General features: G+C 31.5%; 1 protein-coding gene across 1 annotated transcript; it reads left to right on the top strand.

Moving 5' to 3' along the window:
- The first annotated feature begins 4,355 nt into the window (after positions 1-4,355).
- Positions 4,356-19,228, top strand: LOC134681705 (metalloproteinase inhibitor 4-like). The gene is made up of 5 exons (XM_063541345.1): positions 4,356-4,562; positions 6,405-6,496; positions 6,832-6,934; positions 17,470-17,612; positions 19,096-19,228. Exons 1-5 carry the CDS (start codon positions 4,445-4,447, stop codon positions 19,216-19,218), a joined length of 579 nt encoding a protein of 192 aa, XP_063397415.1. The 5' UTR covers positions 4,356-4,444; the 3' UTR covers positions 19,219-19,228.
- The last annotated feature ends 1,193 nt before the right edge of the window (positions 19,229-20,421 follow it).

The following is a 20,421-nucleotide window of genomic DNA, read 5'->3' as shown; positions in this document are numbered from 1 at the left end:
CAAAACACGTTGCATGAAAAAAACTTTTTACCATCCACTATAAACCGGACCAAGTCACTTACAAATATATCATTAGATGGCGTTTAACGTAAAGAAACACTAATCCGTGCCTAGTCTGAAAGAATATTCAAGAAAGAAGTACATATTTAAAACAAAAAAGTTCCTACGCATATCTTTTTTTAATTTGTAAAATATTTTGGCAATTTTGGTATAAGTATCAATTAACTCATCATAGATACCAAGACTAAATTTTGCATGTACTCCAGACGCGCGCTTCGTCTACAAAAAAGACTCAACAGTGACGCTCGAATTCAAAAAAGTTAACAAGGCCAAATAAAGTACGAACTTGAATAGCATTGAGGACCAAAATTCACAGTCAGTCAAATGAAAGGTGACTGACTGTGGATGATTGTAGAACCTTTGTTAAATAATTATATTAAAATATTTAAAAAAAAGCTGTATGCAATTGAAACATGAGACCATTTAATACCTGATTCTCAGGACTGAAGTACAATGTACCTTGTGTTAGTACTTCCGAACTTCGTGGAACCAGTGCGGCCTTATATGCAATTAAAGGTATGGTGATTTTTTCAGCATAGGTAACCAGAACGTATTGTTTTAACATGGAATGAGTGTCACTTCATTTGAACTTATAACAAAAGAGTTATGAAAGCTTGAAATCAAAAAATTTAACATAGAAACAACGGGACCATTAATTAGTGGTTTTATTCCTTAAACTTCTAATAACCTTCTGTATTCTGGTTTGAAATCATAATGCTTTTTCTGAAATCTCAATTCTTTGAATTATTTTAAAAATGTGTAAACTGTAGCTACATTTAACACATGCTAAATTTATGACTTAAATCTTCCCTGAAGATCACTGTAGAAAATGAAGATTTGGAACTTCAAAAACCTTTTGTTTTGTTTTTACAAGTATTTCCACATAAATGATTAATTGACTGTTGCTTGCGTAAAGACAATGTCAAACATTTCATGTATTTACAGGAGTAGAACAAATCATCAACAAAAACAATTGTTTTTTTTTCTGTAAAAGACGCCGTCCGAGATGAAGGTATTAGAAATTGAGACTGCCGCTAAAAAAATGAAGCTACATTAGATACTGACAGAAAGTTTGCGTGTTTATGACTTCTTTAATATTGTCAAATTTTTAACATGTTAACACTGCACATAGAAATAAAAAGATGTGGTATGAGTGCCAATGAGACGACAACTAACCACCCAAGTCCCAATTTGTTAAAGTCAACGAGTATAGGTCAAAGAACGGCCTCAATCACAAAATGGCATTGGCTGACACATAATAGTTAGTTATAAAGGGTCAAAGATATGACGAGTATTTGAACCATTCAAACAGGAAAAACGACTGTATAGTCTATGTCAAAACGAGGCACGAGGAGGACTTATGAAGCACATCAACGAATGTCAACTTCTGAACATCAGGTTGCAAACAAATATAGCGGGCTTCAATGTTTAAACGCAAATCTTAACACAACAACATGAAACAATAGTGTAATATCACAACATAGAAAGACACACTATAAGATATCAATTGAAATGTCCCAACTCAATCAAAAGACGTACTAACAAAAACAAATCATCATTCACTGAACGAATGAACTTGCTCTATGACACAACGGTAATACAAAATCAATCAATCAAGGGGGTAAGATGTAAATCGATATCGGAAACAAAACAATAAACATGGACAAAAAACTGCCAAGAAAATAATGTACACAGGTAAATAAAATTTTGTAGTTTGGTGTACAGTGGGTACGGACATATTTATATAACAAATTGTTTGTTGTTGTTTGTAGTAACAAAGAGCAGAAGTGAAAATCTATTGTCGTACTAAACATTTCTCAAAGGTTGATAACATACCCTAGATACATTCTTTTTTGTAGTATATTTTTAAAGTAAAAGTCACGCAACATACATGAATCAAAGATCCATGGAAGGTTTTTACTCTGATATTTGTTCTGACGAAGAAAAATACAACTTTGGCGAAAAAATAGACATTGTGTTAATCTGCCTTACTATAATTTTCAAGCATCTACAAGTTGTAACTTTTCACCTTAATTCAAATATATACGTTTAAATAGATTTTATACATGTAGGTTAAAAAGTTTCAAACATTAACATGTTTGTTATTGATTTCAACCAATAATACAAACAGAGTTAAAGGTTAATTAAGACTTAACGACTGAAGTATGTAAGAAAGGTCTTTATTAGATACCAAATTAATATTGTGAAAATATTTTATAATATGTTAAATACAATATATTAGATGTCGTCTGTGTTTTAACAGGTTAAGGATACATCTAGTGTTTGTGCATGGTACATTAAAAACAACAAGGAAGCATTGTTTTATATAAATAAATTACTGTTAACAAACATATAGTATTTATGTTTCTCATTAGACAACTTAAAACTATGTCGTTCAGAAATAATAAATTCTTCCTCAAACAAAAATACACGAAGACAAACATTTTGTACCTTAAGCTCAAGAATCAACTTTTATAAAATTTCTTTTTATCAACTTTACACAAGGTGAAACTGTATAATTATATACAGTCAAATATTTATGAATCAAAACTAAATATTTCCCTAAACACCATGAAGAAAAAGTTCAAATTCACCTGTATATATTAAATGTGTACGCAGTTTTCCTCAGACGTTTACCGACATGTGCATGTGATCTTCTTAAATGCAATAAATATGGATTTCGATGACAATATCCCGTAATGTAGGTTAATAAGGATTATTTTAACAATTTGGCGGTGTTATATGGATGATTTACATGAAAGTTTAGTTGTCAGTTTGTTTTAGATTTATGAGTTTGACTGTCCCTTTGGTATCTTTCGTCCCTCTTTCGTTACGATTTCATTCTTCTCAAAGATTCAGAAAGATACAAATACTATCGGACACAAATTGAACAAACTAATGAAGTCTTTATAGTAATATAATTATAACGAGCATGGATTACCCAGTAGATCTATCTTAGATATATAGTAAAATGAGGCATTTGCAAACTGCAAAAAGCATAACAAAAAAAACAACAAGAAAAAATAAAATATAAAAGAAATACTAAGTTATAAATAAATTTGTTCAATGAGTTCTGTGGAAAGTGTGCTTCTGTTTATCAGAACGTATTCATTATATACTGCGAGGAATATACTGTTTTCTTTTATAAAAGTAAAGACCTCTTCGGTAGCACAATAAAAAGATTTTATAACTCCAACTTCAAAATTTTAAAATGCTGTAAATTCCTTAATAATGCTTGAAAATTTATAAAAGTGATAGTTTAGAATAGCTAACAGATTAATCTTTCAGGTGAATGCAGTTAGTATTATGCAACAATTACGAAACCAATTATAATGTTAACTGTGTCTAAAATATTTTTCACCAAATTATTTCCTCTTTCAAATGAAATTAGCTTCTGCATAGGTATCCCTAGAGGGTTGATTTTATTATATGTTGTTCCTATGGCCATTATCTACAAAAGGTGTCTCAGATGTCAGATTAAATGTATAGAACAAATGTTACACCTAATTAAACATTATCTTCTTTTATGTGGTAAGGATGTTGACACTAATTAGAGATTTATGAGAGAATGGAATACCATAGAGACAATAGAATTATCAAATTTGTTTCGTTCTCTGAAAGCTGAACACAATAAATGCAGAATGTGTTAAGAACAGTCTACAAAATGGGGAGTGTTCGTTAATTGCGATTTCATAGTGGATAAATGGTTGGACATTGAATAGTTAGTGAAATTAATTTGAATTAGTATTGTGGAGATACTCTGAACGGACGTCAGATTACCAGTTCACCAGTTGATTATAATTACTTATATGAAGATAGCTTTATATGATAATATCTAAAGCCCCTAGGCAGAGTAAGAACTTATTTTTTGTACCATATGACCAAGAGGCGAGATCATATCAAAACAACAGTCTATAAATTGGTACTCATAACTATCTTGATACGTTCAACTATCGCTTAATTATCAAACACAAAAAAAATTGTTGAAGAAATACGTTTAAGAATTATTTTCCTATATATCACACTAAAATAAATGATTCAACTGATACATACACATTCAGATATGATTCTATTGTAACAGTTGTAGATTGTAAATGTCTTTGCTAAATGTGTTATTATTTTTCAATTTACACTTCATTATAATGATATAAAGTTGACCGACCGATATCGTGTTACAATTTTTCATTCTACTGAAAGTTGAATTATTTGCGGTTTTTACTGTAACCTTTCCCAAATTTTGTGAACAATATAACGTGACTTGATTAAAGCAAACATAATATTCCCCTTATCATATAAATCAGTGGACCTTTACATATATAACTACATACGTGAAAATTGTTAGGATATAGTTTAGTGTGAAAAACATAAGCTTGTTTTAAAAAAAATGTCGCACACAGTTACCCGTGTCTTACTTATCATCCTTTGTTTAACGTATGTTACAAATGGATGTAGGTGTTCTCCTCAACATCCACAAAGAAGATTTTGCCATGAAAATGCTGTAGGTCAGTATGCTTTTTTTTTATATCATATAGGTTAATTAATAAGGTTTTTTTTTACCTAAAATGTATATAAAGTGCAAAAATTATGGACTCAATCACAGGGACATTCATTGAATTCACAAATCTAAGTGGCTCTTTGACACATTCCCCATTTCCATTCTCAATTTTATATTGAAAAATAATTGAAAGGATACGATTTGTTATCATATAGACATCAAATTGTGGTCGTCAAATGTAGTTTATACTGAGTCAAAAATCATTAAGAAATGAGTGCTCCGTACAAGGCTGGTGGTATTTTCTGCTGTTTAATATAGACTACCATACACTCCAATACATTTTAAAAATATTGTCATATATGTGCAGGACTCGGAACCGCGATGTTACTCCAAACCGCGATTGTCACGCTGAAGTGCGAAGGTCTACGCTGAAGAGTTATGGTTAATACGCTGAAGTGCGATGGTGGCATCGTGACTTTATCTTGTTGATATCTACGATGAAGTGCAATGCTAGTTACGCTGAAGTACAATGGTCAACCTATGACTTTGAGTAAAAGCAACATGTACATAAGCTGTTTTAATAAAAAAAAAACCATTAAAAAATGGACACTAGTAGCTACCAGCCTTTCATTTTGAATATGCTTTAACTTCTGTTAAGATCAAATCAAAGACTTTAATCTTTGTTTTAATCTAATATTCGAAGTCTCAATGTCTCCATCTAGCACGCAGGAGTATGTTCTAAGGTGTTCAATGGGGAAATTAGGTTTTATAATAAAACTTAGTAATTGCTTAAAACAGTTTTTCATCTATTTATATATAACTGATGTCGGAACAGTATCCACGAAGTAAAACACCGACAAGTATAAAGCTTTGCTTTACTAATAGCGAGGTTTGTCAATTATTTCACACAAAATAAAGATGAGGATGATAAATTGGGAAGTACAAGTCAGGTTAAAATCTGTCTGACCTGACATGTTGTAGACTATCAGCACTGAAACGATAGAAAAACACTAGATCGACGGTGTTCTTTCAAAACAAAAACAAATCTCTCTTGGGAATAAAACAACATAACATGAACTTGATATAGCAAAATTTAAACATTGAAACATTGCTAGCATAATTTGTTTATTAAATTGTCCACCACAAATCATGTGACGCTTTCGTAAAGATGAATTAAGATTGATTTTGTGATTAGTATACTGTATTTATCGTACAACAAGTCCATAAAAAGTGACATAATTCAGAATACTGCTTAGGCCATTGAGAGTTCAAGATCATCTTTAAGCCGCTTTGCTGCCTAAAATGTTTAAACATATTTTTGTAACCCCAACATGTAATGATTAGAACTGTTCGGGACTTGAATACGGTTCGTTTCTTTCTTTTTTGTCTTACTTTCCTTTAATTTGTAAGAATGACACTTTCATCTACAAAACCCTATTTTCCTGCCATCTGAATCCATTTTGTATTGTGACAACGTCACATTATTCAAACGTCATAAGCATAACCATCGAACTTCATCGCAAGGACCATCATACTTCGGCGTGGTCCATCGCACCTCCGAGTCCTACATATGTATCATTTATGTCAATTTCAAACATAGGAAAATTTCAAGCATGGAAAAAACACCCAAATATTACGAGTGTAAAACCATTATTCTATATATAAAAATGTACAGAAAGGTTCGGATGGTGTTAAGTATATTGAGTATATACGATGACCTATAGTTCTTAACATCTGAGTCAATTGGTCGCTTGTGAGAAGTGGTCTTAATGGCGAACATACCTTATCTTCTTATTCATATAACATGAATGTTTTCTATTGATTTCAATACGTGATGATCCTTTTTCAGTGTTTGTTGGGAAGGTAACAAAAGAAGAACTTCCTAAGCTAACAGAAAGCAGGCATATTAAATATCACTTAAAGTTACTGACTTCATTAAAGGTAGGATACTTTTCAAGATAAGTTTAAAATGTCGTCATATGAGCAAATATATTCAATGAATTTATCTTGTTATAGAATGTTTAGATATATCATTTAATAAGATACATCTAATAGGTTAAAGTGCGGGACATGGTGCACGTGCAATAAACCAATTCGTTTCAATTTGAAGTGTAACTAAACGTACGCCGTTTTGGGATTTTCGTTGGTGCATGTTTAATATACTCTACTATCGTAGGACGGTCATAAAAAGTATCATACAGAAATCAGAAATATGCATATGTTTATAGATTTAAAGGTTATACTTAAACATTAATGTAAATTTCACAATATTTTAGGGAATTAATGGACCAGTTGGGTCATCAATCGTTATACAGACACAACTGGATTCTTCAGCATGTGGTATTAGACTGACCGTAGGCGATAAATTTTTATTGTCAGGTAAAGATTACACCATAACATATATATATATACACTTTATTCATACAAGTCGATATTATTACTTAAATGGCGTGTGAGTGACCTATTACGATGGCTGGTGAAATCCTCGGGGAAACAATACAAATCTCTACCCGCATTGGCATCGACCCAGTGGTAGTAAATAAACATATCATAGATACCAGGGCTAAATTTTGTATATACGCCAGACGGGCGTTTCGTTACATAAGACTCATCAATGACACTCGAATCCAAAAAAGTTTAAAAGGCCAAAATAAAGAACGAAGTTAAAGAGCATCGAGGACCAAAATTCCTAAAAGTCTTGCCAAATACAGCTAAGGTCATCTATGCCTGAGGTAGAAAAGCCTTAGTATTTCAATAATTCAACTTTCTAATTTGTTAACAGTTAACTTATATATATAACCATATCAATGACAATTCATGTCAGCACAAAAGTGCTGACTACTGGGCTGGTGATACCCTCGGGGGAAAAATCTCCACCAGCAGTGTCATCGACCCAGTGGTAGTAAATAAACTCATCATAGATACCAGGACTAAATTTTGTATATACGCCAGACGCGTGTTTCGTCTACATAAGACTCATCAGTGACACTCGAATCCAAAAAAGTTTAAAAGGCCAAAATAAAGTACGAAGTTGAAGAGCATGGAGAACCAAAATTCCTAAAAGTTTTGCCAAATACAGCTGATGTCATCTATGCCTGAGGTAGAAAAGCCTTAGTATTTCAATAATTCAAAATTTTAATTTGTTAACAGTTAATTTATAACTACATTGTTGTATAACCATATCAATGAAAATGCATGTCAGCACAAAAGTGCTGACTACTGGGCTGGTGAAACCCTCGGGGAAACAAATTTCCACCAGCAGTGGCATCGACCCAGTGGTAGTAAGTTAACTCATCAAAGATACCAGGACTACTAAATTTTGTATATACGCCAGACGCGCGTTTCGTCTACATAAGACTCATCAGTGACGCTCGAATCCAAGCGATATAATGGCTTTTGTATATACGCCAGACGCGCGTTTCGTTTACATCAATCTCATCAGTGACGCTCGAATCAGAGCGATCAAATGGTTTCGCACCGAAATGAACACATTCTAGTTTCCAAAGTATATCCTGAAATATCAATCAGAATCGTTATTTGCAAGTCACTACAATATTAAACAATGATAACCAAAATACATATATATATAACTATGACACAAGAAACCCCTGCAAGCGCACTATAAAACGGTTGATTTATACCATAGCCAGGTTGAATTTAGATAACATACATACTTTTAAAATATATACTTGTACAGCACAGTGAAAGGAAAACAAGTCAACCGTACTATATCTGTCAAATGGATCACTAGGTAGCAAAAGGAAACGCAATAGCCTATACTCACTTTAATACAACAATAATAGAATACTCCAACTTTGCGAAACAAATTATTTACACTATACTCTATTCAAATCAATTAACTATAGCAAATAAAGTAGAAAATTGAATGCTATATATTTTTAATGTCAAATAGTTTGTCAAATATCTTGTCAAATTGCTTTCCCTAATATGTTCCCTTGATATATTATTAGAATTCCTAAACTTAGAACTATTAATAATAATCCACAATTCACTTGGAATTCACGTTTTTAAGCCAAAGAACAAATTAAACTCACTATTCACTATATATAAATGTATCCGTTAAGAATGGTACATACACTGACACTGAACTGTTCTCTCTGTGCGATTTCATAGTACTACCTGAAAAAACAAAACAATTTAAGGGTTGTCGAGAAGGTATTCTTATCGGTTAACAAGTCTTTGATCAATAAAAGGGGTGTTCAAGTACTTAACAAAATGTGCTCTTATTTAGTAGGAACTAAATGTAACAAATGAATAGCTTGACATGCTTTAACCCTTTTCACTCCTCGGAATTATTGTATACAATAATAAAACAGTAATTTCCTTACATTTGCTTGTTTTGAAAGAGAGGTAAATATGTTATGCCAACATTAACAACTTGTTAGATTTAATTATGTTTTATGAATTTATTATGATAAGTCAGAACAGCATAAGTGTAGGAACAAAATAAGTTAAAATTATATTAGCCTATGGAGTTCCTCTGCGACATATTTAAAAAATCCACTAAATCGCGGGAAAAGGTTAATATTGTGTAAATGACCTTTTATGAGCCGTTGAAGCCGTATATGAAAAGAACAATTGGTTTTATTTATATACATCATTAAGCGTTGTTTACAAACGCACGTATATGTGAGGAATTCGTTCATTTTGTTAACACATATAAAAACAAGTAAAGTGTAATTTTAAAAAACAATTAATAAAAGTTTATAAATGAATATGCATACAAAAAGATTGATCCGTTATGAGAAAATAAAAGTGCATATATAAAACGAACTCTTAGGCAAATTTAATAAGTGGAAGTCTATAAAAAACTGACAAAATGATAAATTACCAACCAACGGATTCAATGGAAAAAAATGTCACATCTATAACTTTGTACTATTATTTTTGAAAGAATATTGTAAGTTAAATCTAGAGTCAGGAAACCGTCATCTCCCCATTGCAATAAATGTCCATTGTTATCTATACTATTAAACGAGAAGACCTCATTTTTTGTGTCGCTTCTCTTCCTTCCACAATAAATCAATCATCATGCCTCTGTGTCCTATAGGTAACATGCATAGTCGCAGTTGTCATCCATTCTTATGACTATTCAGATTGAGTTATTTTGGGGGAAAAACGACAAAAAGGGAGTCCGGATATGATTCTGTCATCGGACTAACTTTTAGTCATAGATAATATTTCCGGTTTAAAAGATGCACACATACAACCAATCGTATGATATATAACTAAATATGAAAAATAAATAAGCCATTCAGAGCGTTCTCCATAGCATTGGGCTTAGATCGTATGAAACACAACTATTATACCTCCTCATAGAGGACAATAATTATTTTTCGCGTTTATCTATATGTAAACTACGATTATGATACCTAAATATATAGAGACTGTATTCTGTCTACTGTTTTCTTTGAAATGTTTACTACTTAAAGGGTCATTCCACTTGTATATATATATGCCATAAATTTGGGTGTAGAAAGATAAATAAAGAGACGAAATTTCATGATTTTTGAAGAACATGAAGAAAAAATAGTTCAAATGTATTATATGTTTAGAAAATAGATAAAATGAGTAAGACAATGTAAGAGGTGTAGCCGGGTATTTATCGGGCCAACAGCAATACAGGTGAGATATATATACCGAAATAGGTGAATATTTAGGACGTTTCACGAACAGATCGTGGAGATGATTTAAAACTAGTAGATTAGATGAAGTTGCAGAAAAATATCCAATTCAACACAATTATCAATGTTGTATAACGTAGAATATGTTCATATTGAACTAAATAACTTCAATAGAAATAATAAGAATTTCGAATGTATTCCATGGCATTTTTTATAATTCGTCGGCATCTATTTTTGTGGTTGTTTGCATCCAATGCAATGACACTTCATCACTAAAAACGTACATCTATGGCTCAGATCGAAATGGGATAGGAGAGAAAGGGGTAAAAAAAAACACTACTTTTACATTCGTTTGGTGTGCTTGAGCATTTGTGTTTGCCATTGGATTAGGAACTCTCCGTATTGCAGATTCCTCGGAGTTCATTTTTTTGTGATTTACTTTTTTCTAATATTTTTCAAATACATTGCTTCTTGACTGCTTCATTTCCACTGGGGCTTACTATGTTAAATCTGACCGTGAAGTTAGGTTTTTTATTTTAGGTACAGTTGTAAATTGGCCTATTTTATTAAGGTTTGTGGGGTCCAAACTGTCTAGTAATAAATCCTTTTGGATTTAGAAAAAAATGAATATTTGGAGTCCTTAGGCATGCATGCTGAATCTAACCGTATATTTGAATTTGGGATTTTTGGCAAAGTTATTAAAATGGTCCATATTGAGGTCCATATGGTCCGAAATTCAACATTTTTTCATTTCATCAATAAAGAATTATAGCTTGAATGTTGTGTACTAACTTACCCCAAGTGTACAGGGTTTGACATCTGCGGTAGTATCAAGCTTCGCATTACGGATCATTTTATTAAGTTTTTGTGTGTATCAAAGAGCCCTACATCACGTACCGATGCAACTTTATCAGTACATACATATCAGACAGAATAGTTAGCCCCATACGACTTACATTTCACGCGTTAATGACCGCGTGTATATTTTATATCACATGCCGTTCATCTTATACAGTAAAGAACATGCAAGCAACAATCGATTCAAGAACATTTATTTTACCAAAAACTATCCTTCCCCCAGAATATGGATATTGAAGCAGTTGAGGGCTCAACAGAAGACGAGGCAAGTGAAGATATTAAATCATAGTAAAATAGTCAATTGTATAAAGATGTTAATATCAGTGAAAATACACCTACTTCATGTAAAATATTTCTACAGAAAACAGCACTTTGCTGTCAATATAAACAAGCACCTGAACAACAAACCATATAAATGTGGGAAATGCTAGAAGTAATCTTTTTTCAAACATAATTGAAACTAAATGCACCAAATGCCATTTGTCAAAATAAAAACAACCACAAGTATTAGTGTTTTATATGTAAAGTAAAGTTTGCAACTTCAAAAGGCCAAGCGAATCACAAAGCAGAGAACAAATGGCAATTCAGTTCACACATGTATCACTGTATAATTGATCACATTTTGATCCACAAAAAAAAAAATCATCGCATCTTCGAATATTCTACATCAGAAATAATTGAATATACAGTGATAATTCATCGCATCTATAGCCAAAATGGGTCGCTTTTAATAATCGATATTCTATATCATGATGCTTTTATTAGACATACATGAACTTTAATACTGCTATTGTACTTTAAAAAGATATATCACAATGAAAATATGTTAAAACTTATTTTTAAATCAATTTTTCTCTTATTTTTGAAACAAACAAAAAATTCCCATGACCCTTTATTCTACAATAATCATACTCGCATACGACAGTGAAAATGAACTTACCGGATTCGCACTTTATATACACTGACTCATCTGTAGCATATTTTGCATTATTTTTTGTTTGCTCTTTCATTTTGGATTCTGGATATTCATTTGGTGTCTTTCCTTTTGCACAGGACTATTTTATACATTCGAAATACTATTTTCATCAATATCTACTCGTTTTTTGCCTTTGACGACCAATTTATCGATTGTCAGAGTATACTATTTCGTTGTTCTATTCATTAATTGCATTTTTTTGCCAGTGAAACACTGTAAATCACTGCAAACAGTAAGCCAGTGAAACACTGTAAATCACTGCAAACAGTAAGATTGCCCCTAAGCATATATTACATAACGTCTCTACCAGTTGTTCGAGGGCCGTGGTTGTTTGGTCACTATATTATGTACAAAAAAATTCGTACAAATTATAATTTGTATTTTGACTTTGTACAATTTGTAATTTGTACAAAATATGCCACTACAAATTACAAATTGTACAAAATTTGACGAAAATTCACTGATACTTGTACAATAATTCAAAACATGTATTTTGATGGGAAAAGCATTTATACACACTTCATATTTCCTATGAAATGTCCACATCGTGCACCTTATTGATCAAATTCTAATAAAAGTAGTTGTTTATTATTTGTTTAAGCAGGCGAGTGAAATATGGGAGTTGCACAGCATCGTTTGACAATCACATTTACATTTAGAAGTGTTAAACCCGCCTATGCCTTCACATGAAAGAAATTCCGGACCTGTTTCGGAAGTAGCTTTTTAACTGCTTCACATACATTTGTAGCGCAGTTTGAAGTTCAAGAACCTTTGCAGTGAATAAAAATATGTGCCTTTCAGAGCTTTAATTTAATTTTTCGACATACATATCCTGTACAAATTCATACAGCTTTTCCAATTTAATACTCAAAATCTCCAGATTCAATATTTACGCCTCAAATATTTTGATAATCGGTTTGACCATGATCATACTAAGGAATATGTATAATAACACTAACCATTAACAACAATTCTGATAGATACTGCATAGTTTTTTGTGGTAAGATATAAGTTTTGGATCTATTGTCCAAACGGCGCATGATCACTGGCTAGAATGATTGGTGTATCAATGTCAGTTTCATACTTAATTAAACTATAAGCCCAATGCGCTTGTCATTGGAGTACACATGATTGTTCTTTCATGTAGCTTTTCCTGCTAGTATGTTCAGAAAATTTTGGACAAATTTCACCTTCAAAAAATGCCGGCCATGCATATTTACACTGTTATTAGTACATCATCTGAGTAATTGACTAGAAGAGTGTAAATGATAATACATTTTGTACCTGGGATGTATAGCTTTGGTAACTTATTAAAGCAACCCCCCAAGTAATTAGACGTTGCGAAGTGTTAAAGAAGAGGTGAATGTGAAGGTCAAAAGCTGCAATTTTCCCATGCCATAATTAACTTACCGGCTCAAACGAATGATACAAAACTATTTTTGAACTTTGGGAATACAGTGTTCAGTATGTTTTTTTAATAACAATTCTATTGTGGTATGTATCAATTTTGTTTCCACCAAACTCCATAGTATAAATGATTGTACAAGTTATATGTGAATTTTCGACAAAAATTGTACAAACTCAAATTATGTTTATTACAATATGTTTACTTGTACACAACAGATACACGGATTTTTACTAATCAATTAAAACATTGTGCTTCAATTGAATATAATCGAAAAGACGAATAGTTGTTTCTTCATTATAATGTTTGTAGTATCGGTAGTATATGATAAAATGAATCCAAATTACATGTTCCTTAATTAAGCAAGTTAACATTACACATTTTTCCTTCCTGAAGTAGCCATAAGAAGACATATATGTTCCTTTATTAGGAAAGAGGTCAACTAAACTGTGTCAGTCAAGTTTGACTTCCGAATGTAGTTTGAGATTAAGCACTCTTGGAGTGCGATTCTTTATATTTTATATTTCAAGAGAATATCAAAGAAAACTTCGGGCCAATCATACCAATATTTCGGACCTAATTTATATTTCAAAAAACAACGGCAGACATTATCTGTTAACAAAACTCTGTTCGTTACCGGATAATAAGTTAAATAAATTTTTGGAGGATTGCAACACAATTTCATATAGCTGTCCTAAGTATGAAATTGTTCAAATTATTATGGCATATTGTTATTCTAAATTATTTCCCAAAATTGATCACCCTGAAGATCATAAAAAACATTTTATTAAAATGAAGAATGTCAATAAAGGCTTTGATATTGTAAATATTGCCGGTATATTTAACGACCATTCTGTTAAAGAACAAATTCCTGGATACTTTGACAATACTGAGCTACCTCTTATTTGTTATATTAACAAGAAATCTACCTGGAAATTTGTGTTTAATTATAGTCAATTGTATAAAGATGTTAATATCAGTGAAAATACACCTACTTCATGTAATTGCAGTAATTCCGAATATATTTATGGACCTATTTCCCATGTTATAACAGGAGATCTTAACATCGTTCAAGACCGAGAGTTAAAATAATTTCTCAGTAAAGGACCTAAATATCGCCCCCCGTCAATTATTAATTGGAATGAGTTTCGTATTACATCCACGACTCACTCCATACTTACTGTATGAAATGGATAAAACGGGAAAAAGCTGACAAAAAATCTTTGGACTCTTTTTTTTTATTCAGTAATGAAGATAGTTGATATACGTATTCAACATTTTAAAGAACATTTTACTATAAACAATAACCACAATAAACCTATTTCTCGTATCAAACATAAACTAAAAGAACTAGCCAAGGAATTTGTTTTTGTTCCGGCCGATAAAGCTGCTAATAATATTATTATTGTTTGACGTAAATTTTACATTGAGGTTCTGAAAAAGGAAATCACCAATTCACCAACATTCCAACTGACTCCATTTTCAGAAAACGAAATCTGTAACAAACATAAACTTTTAGCCACCGCTTTACAAGCAGAGCCAAATACAATGAAAGTCCCAACTATGTATTGGCTTCCGAAGCTACACAAAACCCCTAACAAATATAGATTTATTGTGTCTTCAAGCCATTGTTCAACTACTAAATTGTCTATTATTCTTACCAGCACACTTGGTACAATTAAAAACATTATAATAAATTGTTCAAATAAGGCCTTCGAAAATAGTGGAATAAATTACTTTTGGAGTGTCAAGAACTCGTTGGAAGTACTTGATAAATTGCATGCTTATATTGGTGATTTTGAATCTGTTCAAAGTTTTGATTTTTTCTACCCTGTATACCACATTGCCTCACATTCTCATTAAGAAAAAATTCACACACCTAATTAAATGGGCATTCAAAAAATCAGAATGTGAATATATATGTTCAAACTCTTTAAGGTCATTTTTTAGTAGCAATAAACAAAAAAACTATGTTAATTGGACATGCTTTGATACTATATATGCCCTTGAATTTTTACTAGATAACATTTTTGTTCGATTTGGGGATTTCGTATATCGTCAGATTATCGGAATTCCAATGGGGACTAACTGTGCACCACTTATTGCGGACCTCTTTTTGTATTGTTATCAGTTACAATTTATGACAAAAATAAGCAAAGACCCATCAAAACAACATCTGATAAACAAATTTAATAATACTTTTAGATATTTGGATGATATGTTGGCTCTCAATAATGCGACTTCAGTATGTATATTAATGAAATTTATCCTGGTGAACTTACTTTAAATATAGCTAATACTAACAATGACCACTGCTCTTTCCTCAATCTTGATATCGATATCACTAACGGAAAGCTGAATACTAAAATTTATGATAAAAGGGAAGATTTTTCATTTCCTATCGTTAATTATCCGTTTTTAGATGGTGACGTTCCGTTGTCACCATCTTACGGTGTTTATATATCTCAACTTGTACGATTCGCTCGTGTATGTAACAATGTTTTAGATTTTAACGAGAGAAATTTATGTATTACTGAAAAATTATTACACCAGGGTTTTCGATATCACAAACTAGTCAGAACATTTACTAAATTTTATCATCGGTATAAAGACATCATTCGTAAATATAGCTCAGCATGCAGACTTCTTATACGTTCAGGTATTTCACATCCAATTTTTTATGGAAATATTCTTTATAAAGCACAAAGGTGTCAGTATTCACCTCATAAACTTACAAAACCTTTGAATAGACTTATTAAGAAGGGATATAATTACGATCCTGTTGTCAAGTCATTAAAGATTGCATATTTTGGCGTTAATATTGAGTCACTGATAAGGTCTTTGCGTCGGAACTAAACACATTAATTCTAAAAACAGTTGTTGGCATGACACGGGTTATTTTCTTCTCATATATGTTATGATGGTATGATACTAAACCCCTAACGGGAAGGATTGTGCCTGATGTTCATATGATGAAATCATTATCTTTCAGTCAGTTTAATTGAAGTCTGGAGCTGGCATGTCAGTTAACTGCTAGTAGTCTGTTGTTATTTATGTATTATTTTCATTTTGTTTATTTTCTTTGGTTACATCTTCAGACATCAGACTCGGACTTCTCTTGAACTGAATTTTAATGTGCGTATTGTTATGCTTTTTACTTTTCTACATTGGTTAGAGGTATAGGGGAGGGTTGATATCTCACAAACATGTGTAACCCCGCCGCATTTTTGCGCCTGTCCCAAGTCAGGAGCCTCTGGCCTTTGTTAGTCTTGTATTACTTTAATTTTAGTTTCTTGTGTACAATTTGGAAATTAGTATGGCGTTTATTATCACTGAACTAGTATATATTTGTTTAGGGGCCAGCTAAAGGACGCCTCCGGGTGCGGGAATTTCTCGCTACATTGAAGACCTGTTGGTGACCTTCTGCTGTGTTTTTTTATTTGGTCGGGTTGTTGTCTCTTTGACACATTCCCCATTTCCATTCTCAATTTTATATTTTATTTCAGAAATAGTAAAATAGTTTACTTTATTTAAAATGTTGTAACTGATATGAGCTATATAATATTGTGTTCTCTTCAAGAAAATTAACTGATATTTTTGACAATTTATCATAAATTCAAATAATGAATATTGAATTATTTCATTGAATTGCTCTACAAAAATAATTAGAAATTGAAAGTCATATAATGCACAGGACATAATTTTGCATTTAAGACATTAACAATCAAAGACTCACAAAACCAAAGGACATTTACATCAACAGTTATAAATAATGATTAAGAATCAACACGAACTCCACTAAAAACCAGGAGTGAAATCAGGTGCTCCTGATAACAATACAATGCAATAACATTCAAAAGTTTGAATGAAAAAACTTTAACATGTTAATATCAAAAACCAAAAAAAGACAAAATAACATCGGAAGCATATCATTACTATATATTCGTACAGGTACACGTTTTTCCATAAAAAACGGAAGAAACTTGATATTACTAGCTCAGCTGGGTTTAAAGTATAATATTTTTTTCAGGTATGAGATCAAGCAAGAAAGACCCGATACGTATTGGTTCATGTAGTGGTTTCATTTTTGATGCCACTCAACTTACCTTTGAGCAGATGATTTACTTCTTCAGTAGTGGTCCTGATTCATACATACGGAACTGTGACTGTCAAGTAAGAACTATACTATTAACATTTGATTAGAGCAAATGATTTACCTGTTCATTGATGACTCTGTTTCGTACAGATAACACGTTGACGGTAGAGTAAGAACAATCCCGTTGACATTACATTTGAGTTTCCTCTTTAATAGTGGTCCTTATTTAAACAAACGGAACTGTAACCGAAAAGAAAGTTTAATACCGCAAATATTACATTTGAGTAGCAGTCTGAACTGTTCATTGATGGTCTTTCTCCATAAGGACGAAACTGTGACCATAAAGTATGCTCAATACATAACACTAAAGCAACTGATATACTTGTTTAATAGTTGTCCTGATTTATATTGACAACAATTCTTACAATACGTTTTTAACATTTTGATTTGTACTATTTTAGAAAATCTAAATCACACAAACTAACACTGCACGTGCATGAAAGTCGCATATAATTATATTGGCAACAATGAATGAGTAACTGAAACGGACATATCAGGTTTGAATTAGGTACGAAGCATTCATCTGTTGTAAAGCTCTTCCGATCAAAAAAAAAGATAAATGAATAGACAATGAATGTTCATTGTTAAAAATACAGATTTGTTTACCTGTTTTTTTTTTAAAATATATTGTCTTGGTTGATAATTATCATTGAAAAATTAATAATCTTTTTATTACATAATTGTCATACGAGTAAATCCTTGTATATCAACTGCATATTGTACACTGTGTTCTGGCTAATGCATGTGTACTCGTATCTTACAAATCTTGTGGTATTTAACGGATTTTCTGTTTTAAAAACGAAAATACTACTTTGTAGACGAAAACACTCGATACGCATTACTGAGTAAAATTTTATGTGTGATGCTCTAAACTAAACCAGTAAAAACCGCTGACTCAGATGTACATATTTTAGAATCTAAATTACAATTAAAACCACAACGGAATAGGAACAAATATCTAAAATCAATTGTGATCCTGGGTGGAAACTTAGTTTTTATATATTTTCTATACTTATAAACTGATTATTAGGGAAACGTATATTATTACGCATGTCAATGTCGAGCATCGAATATTTGCCAGGCCTTCCGGCAGATCGTACCTAGTACTGTACTAGATAGTTTGAATACTATTTCATACATTTGTTAGCTCAAACGTCGATTATCGATATGAAATAATTAGTTATACAGTTATGTTAGCAAGTCAGTCTAGATATAACAAGTTTAATAGTCTTAGGTTTGATTGTTGGTTGCTTAACGTCCAGTGGCAAATATTTCATGCATATTCAATAGTCTTAGGTAACAGGCATCAAAACAAGTCAAAATGTTTTCTGTCAGTATTTTGTTTAGAATGACTTTTAGTAGGTTGAATACTTTATGGTACTTATGAAATCATCGCCGACATAACTCGGATTTACTCGTATGACAATGATGTAAAAAATAAAGATTATTTTATATTTCATTCAATTGATGTATTTATGATTATTAAATGTTATTCTTTAGACAATTATAGATCCTATACACGAACCAGGACGATTTGACCCAAGAAAAGGCTGTAAGATTCCACCAGAATTTGGATTATGTAAAAGAGAATACGGAATTTGTAGGTGGAAAAATCGATTGTAAAAATGCATAAAGAAAGATGAAAAATAAATTAGTTTATAAAATGTTTGTATTGAAAAACTTTTTTTTCGTATACGAAAGAATATTCATTTGAAAAATAGGCCGACAAGTGAAAACATCGCAGTTAACTTCACGTACGATATGAAATATATGCTTACATTTATTAGCAGTGCGATGCCAAGATCTACAATGATTTGTCATACAGTAACACATACACCATTTTCCTTAAAAGAAAATGCCTGTACCACATCAGGAGTATAACAATTTTTATTCATTCGTTCGACGTGCTTGAGCGTTCGATTTTGTCATTTGATTGAAGTCTTTCCGGTTTGAATTTTCCTCGGATTTCGGTATTTTTGTTATTTTACTGTTCAGCTCTGTGTTATTGTATATTATTCATGTTATTGTACATTTAATAGAAAGTGCGAATACAGTGAATATTATTTGTTAAATGTTTTCCCAGGATCTATGGATTAAAACAAAAACAGATATCTGTTAATCAAGTAATATATAGTTTAATTTACATTTCCAAAGTTAATATTAACTTTTGTCCTTGGACTTCAGTTTTCAAAGTCAATAAAGTGTATGTCAACCCCATTAAAAGACAGTAATAGTGCATTATAAGATCTTTTCTTGCAAGGTTGATAATTGATGTCTTATGTTACATGTATGCCTGCATACATGTATTCATTTTAATGAAAATCATTTCATTATTCCTTTAGCAACAATATCAAAGTAAAACATTTTAGAAAGTGTGGTCAATCAACGATACAGAGATTTTAAAGAATTGGTTTTACAAGACAACTATGTAAAACACACCAATTAACTGAAATCATTCACAAGAATCTAAAACGACAAAATAAATGAAATAATATCCATTTATATGATTTTTTTTTTCATATTGGTTGAATTTTCATAATTTGATACAAGTTTTTTCACTTTGTTTCTTATGTCTAAACACGGTATATCTGTCTGGATTTGTCTGAAAATATTATAATCAATTTTTATTAGCAGTATTCATCTCAATACAATCTTAACAGTCTTACCTATGTTATATAATAAGATATAAGAAGATGAGGTAGAAGTGCAAAGGTGACACCTCTTTATTCAAGTCACAATTTATAATAGTTAACATTCATTGGTCATGGTATGGTGTTCAATTTTGATAACACCGAATAGAAAGCTATTAATGGCCCAAGTGATTAC

Source organism: Mytilus trossulus, chromosome 8 (assembly GCF_036588685.1).
Source record: "Mytilus trossulus isolate FHL-02 chromosome 8, PNRI_Mtr1.1.1.hap1, whole genome shotgun sequence".
In the NCBI taxonomy this organism is placed as follows: domain Eukaryota; kingdom Metazoa; phylum Mollusca; class Bivalvia; order Mytilida; family Mytilidae; genus Mytilus; species Mytilus trossulus.
Note: the sequence above shows the minus strand (reverse complement) of the source record. Positions and strands in the feature narration are given on the sequence as shown.

What these genes read in the sequence shown, in the direction of transcription:
- LOC134681705 (XM_063541345.1), top strand. Translation starts at nt 4,445, where the DNA reads ATGTCGCACACAGTTACCCGTGTCTTACTTATCATCCTTTGTTTAACG. An exon ending in AGTTACTGACTTCATTAAAG is followed by an intron (nt 6,497 to 6,831) that starts GTAGGATACTTT and finishes ACAATATTTTAG; the next exon opens with GGAATTAATGGACCAGTTGG. An exon ending in CGATAAATTTTTATTGTCAG is followed by an intron (nt 6,935 to 17,469) that starts GTAAAGATTACA and finishes TATTTTTTTCAG; the next exon opens with GTATGAGATCAAGCAAGAAA.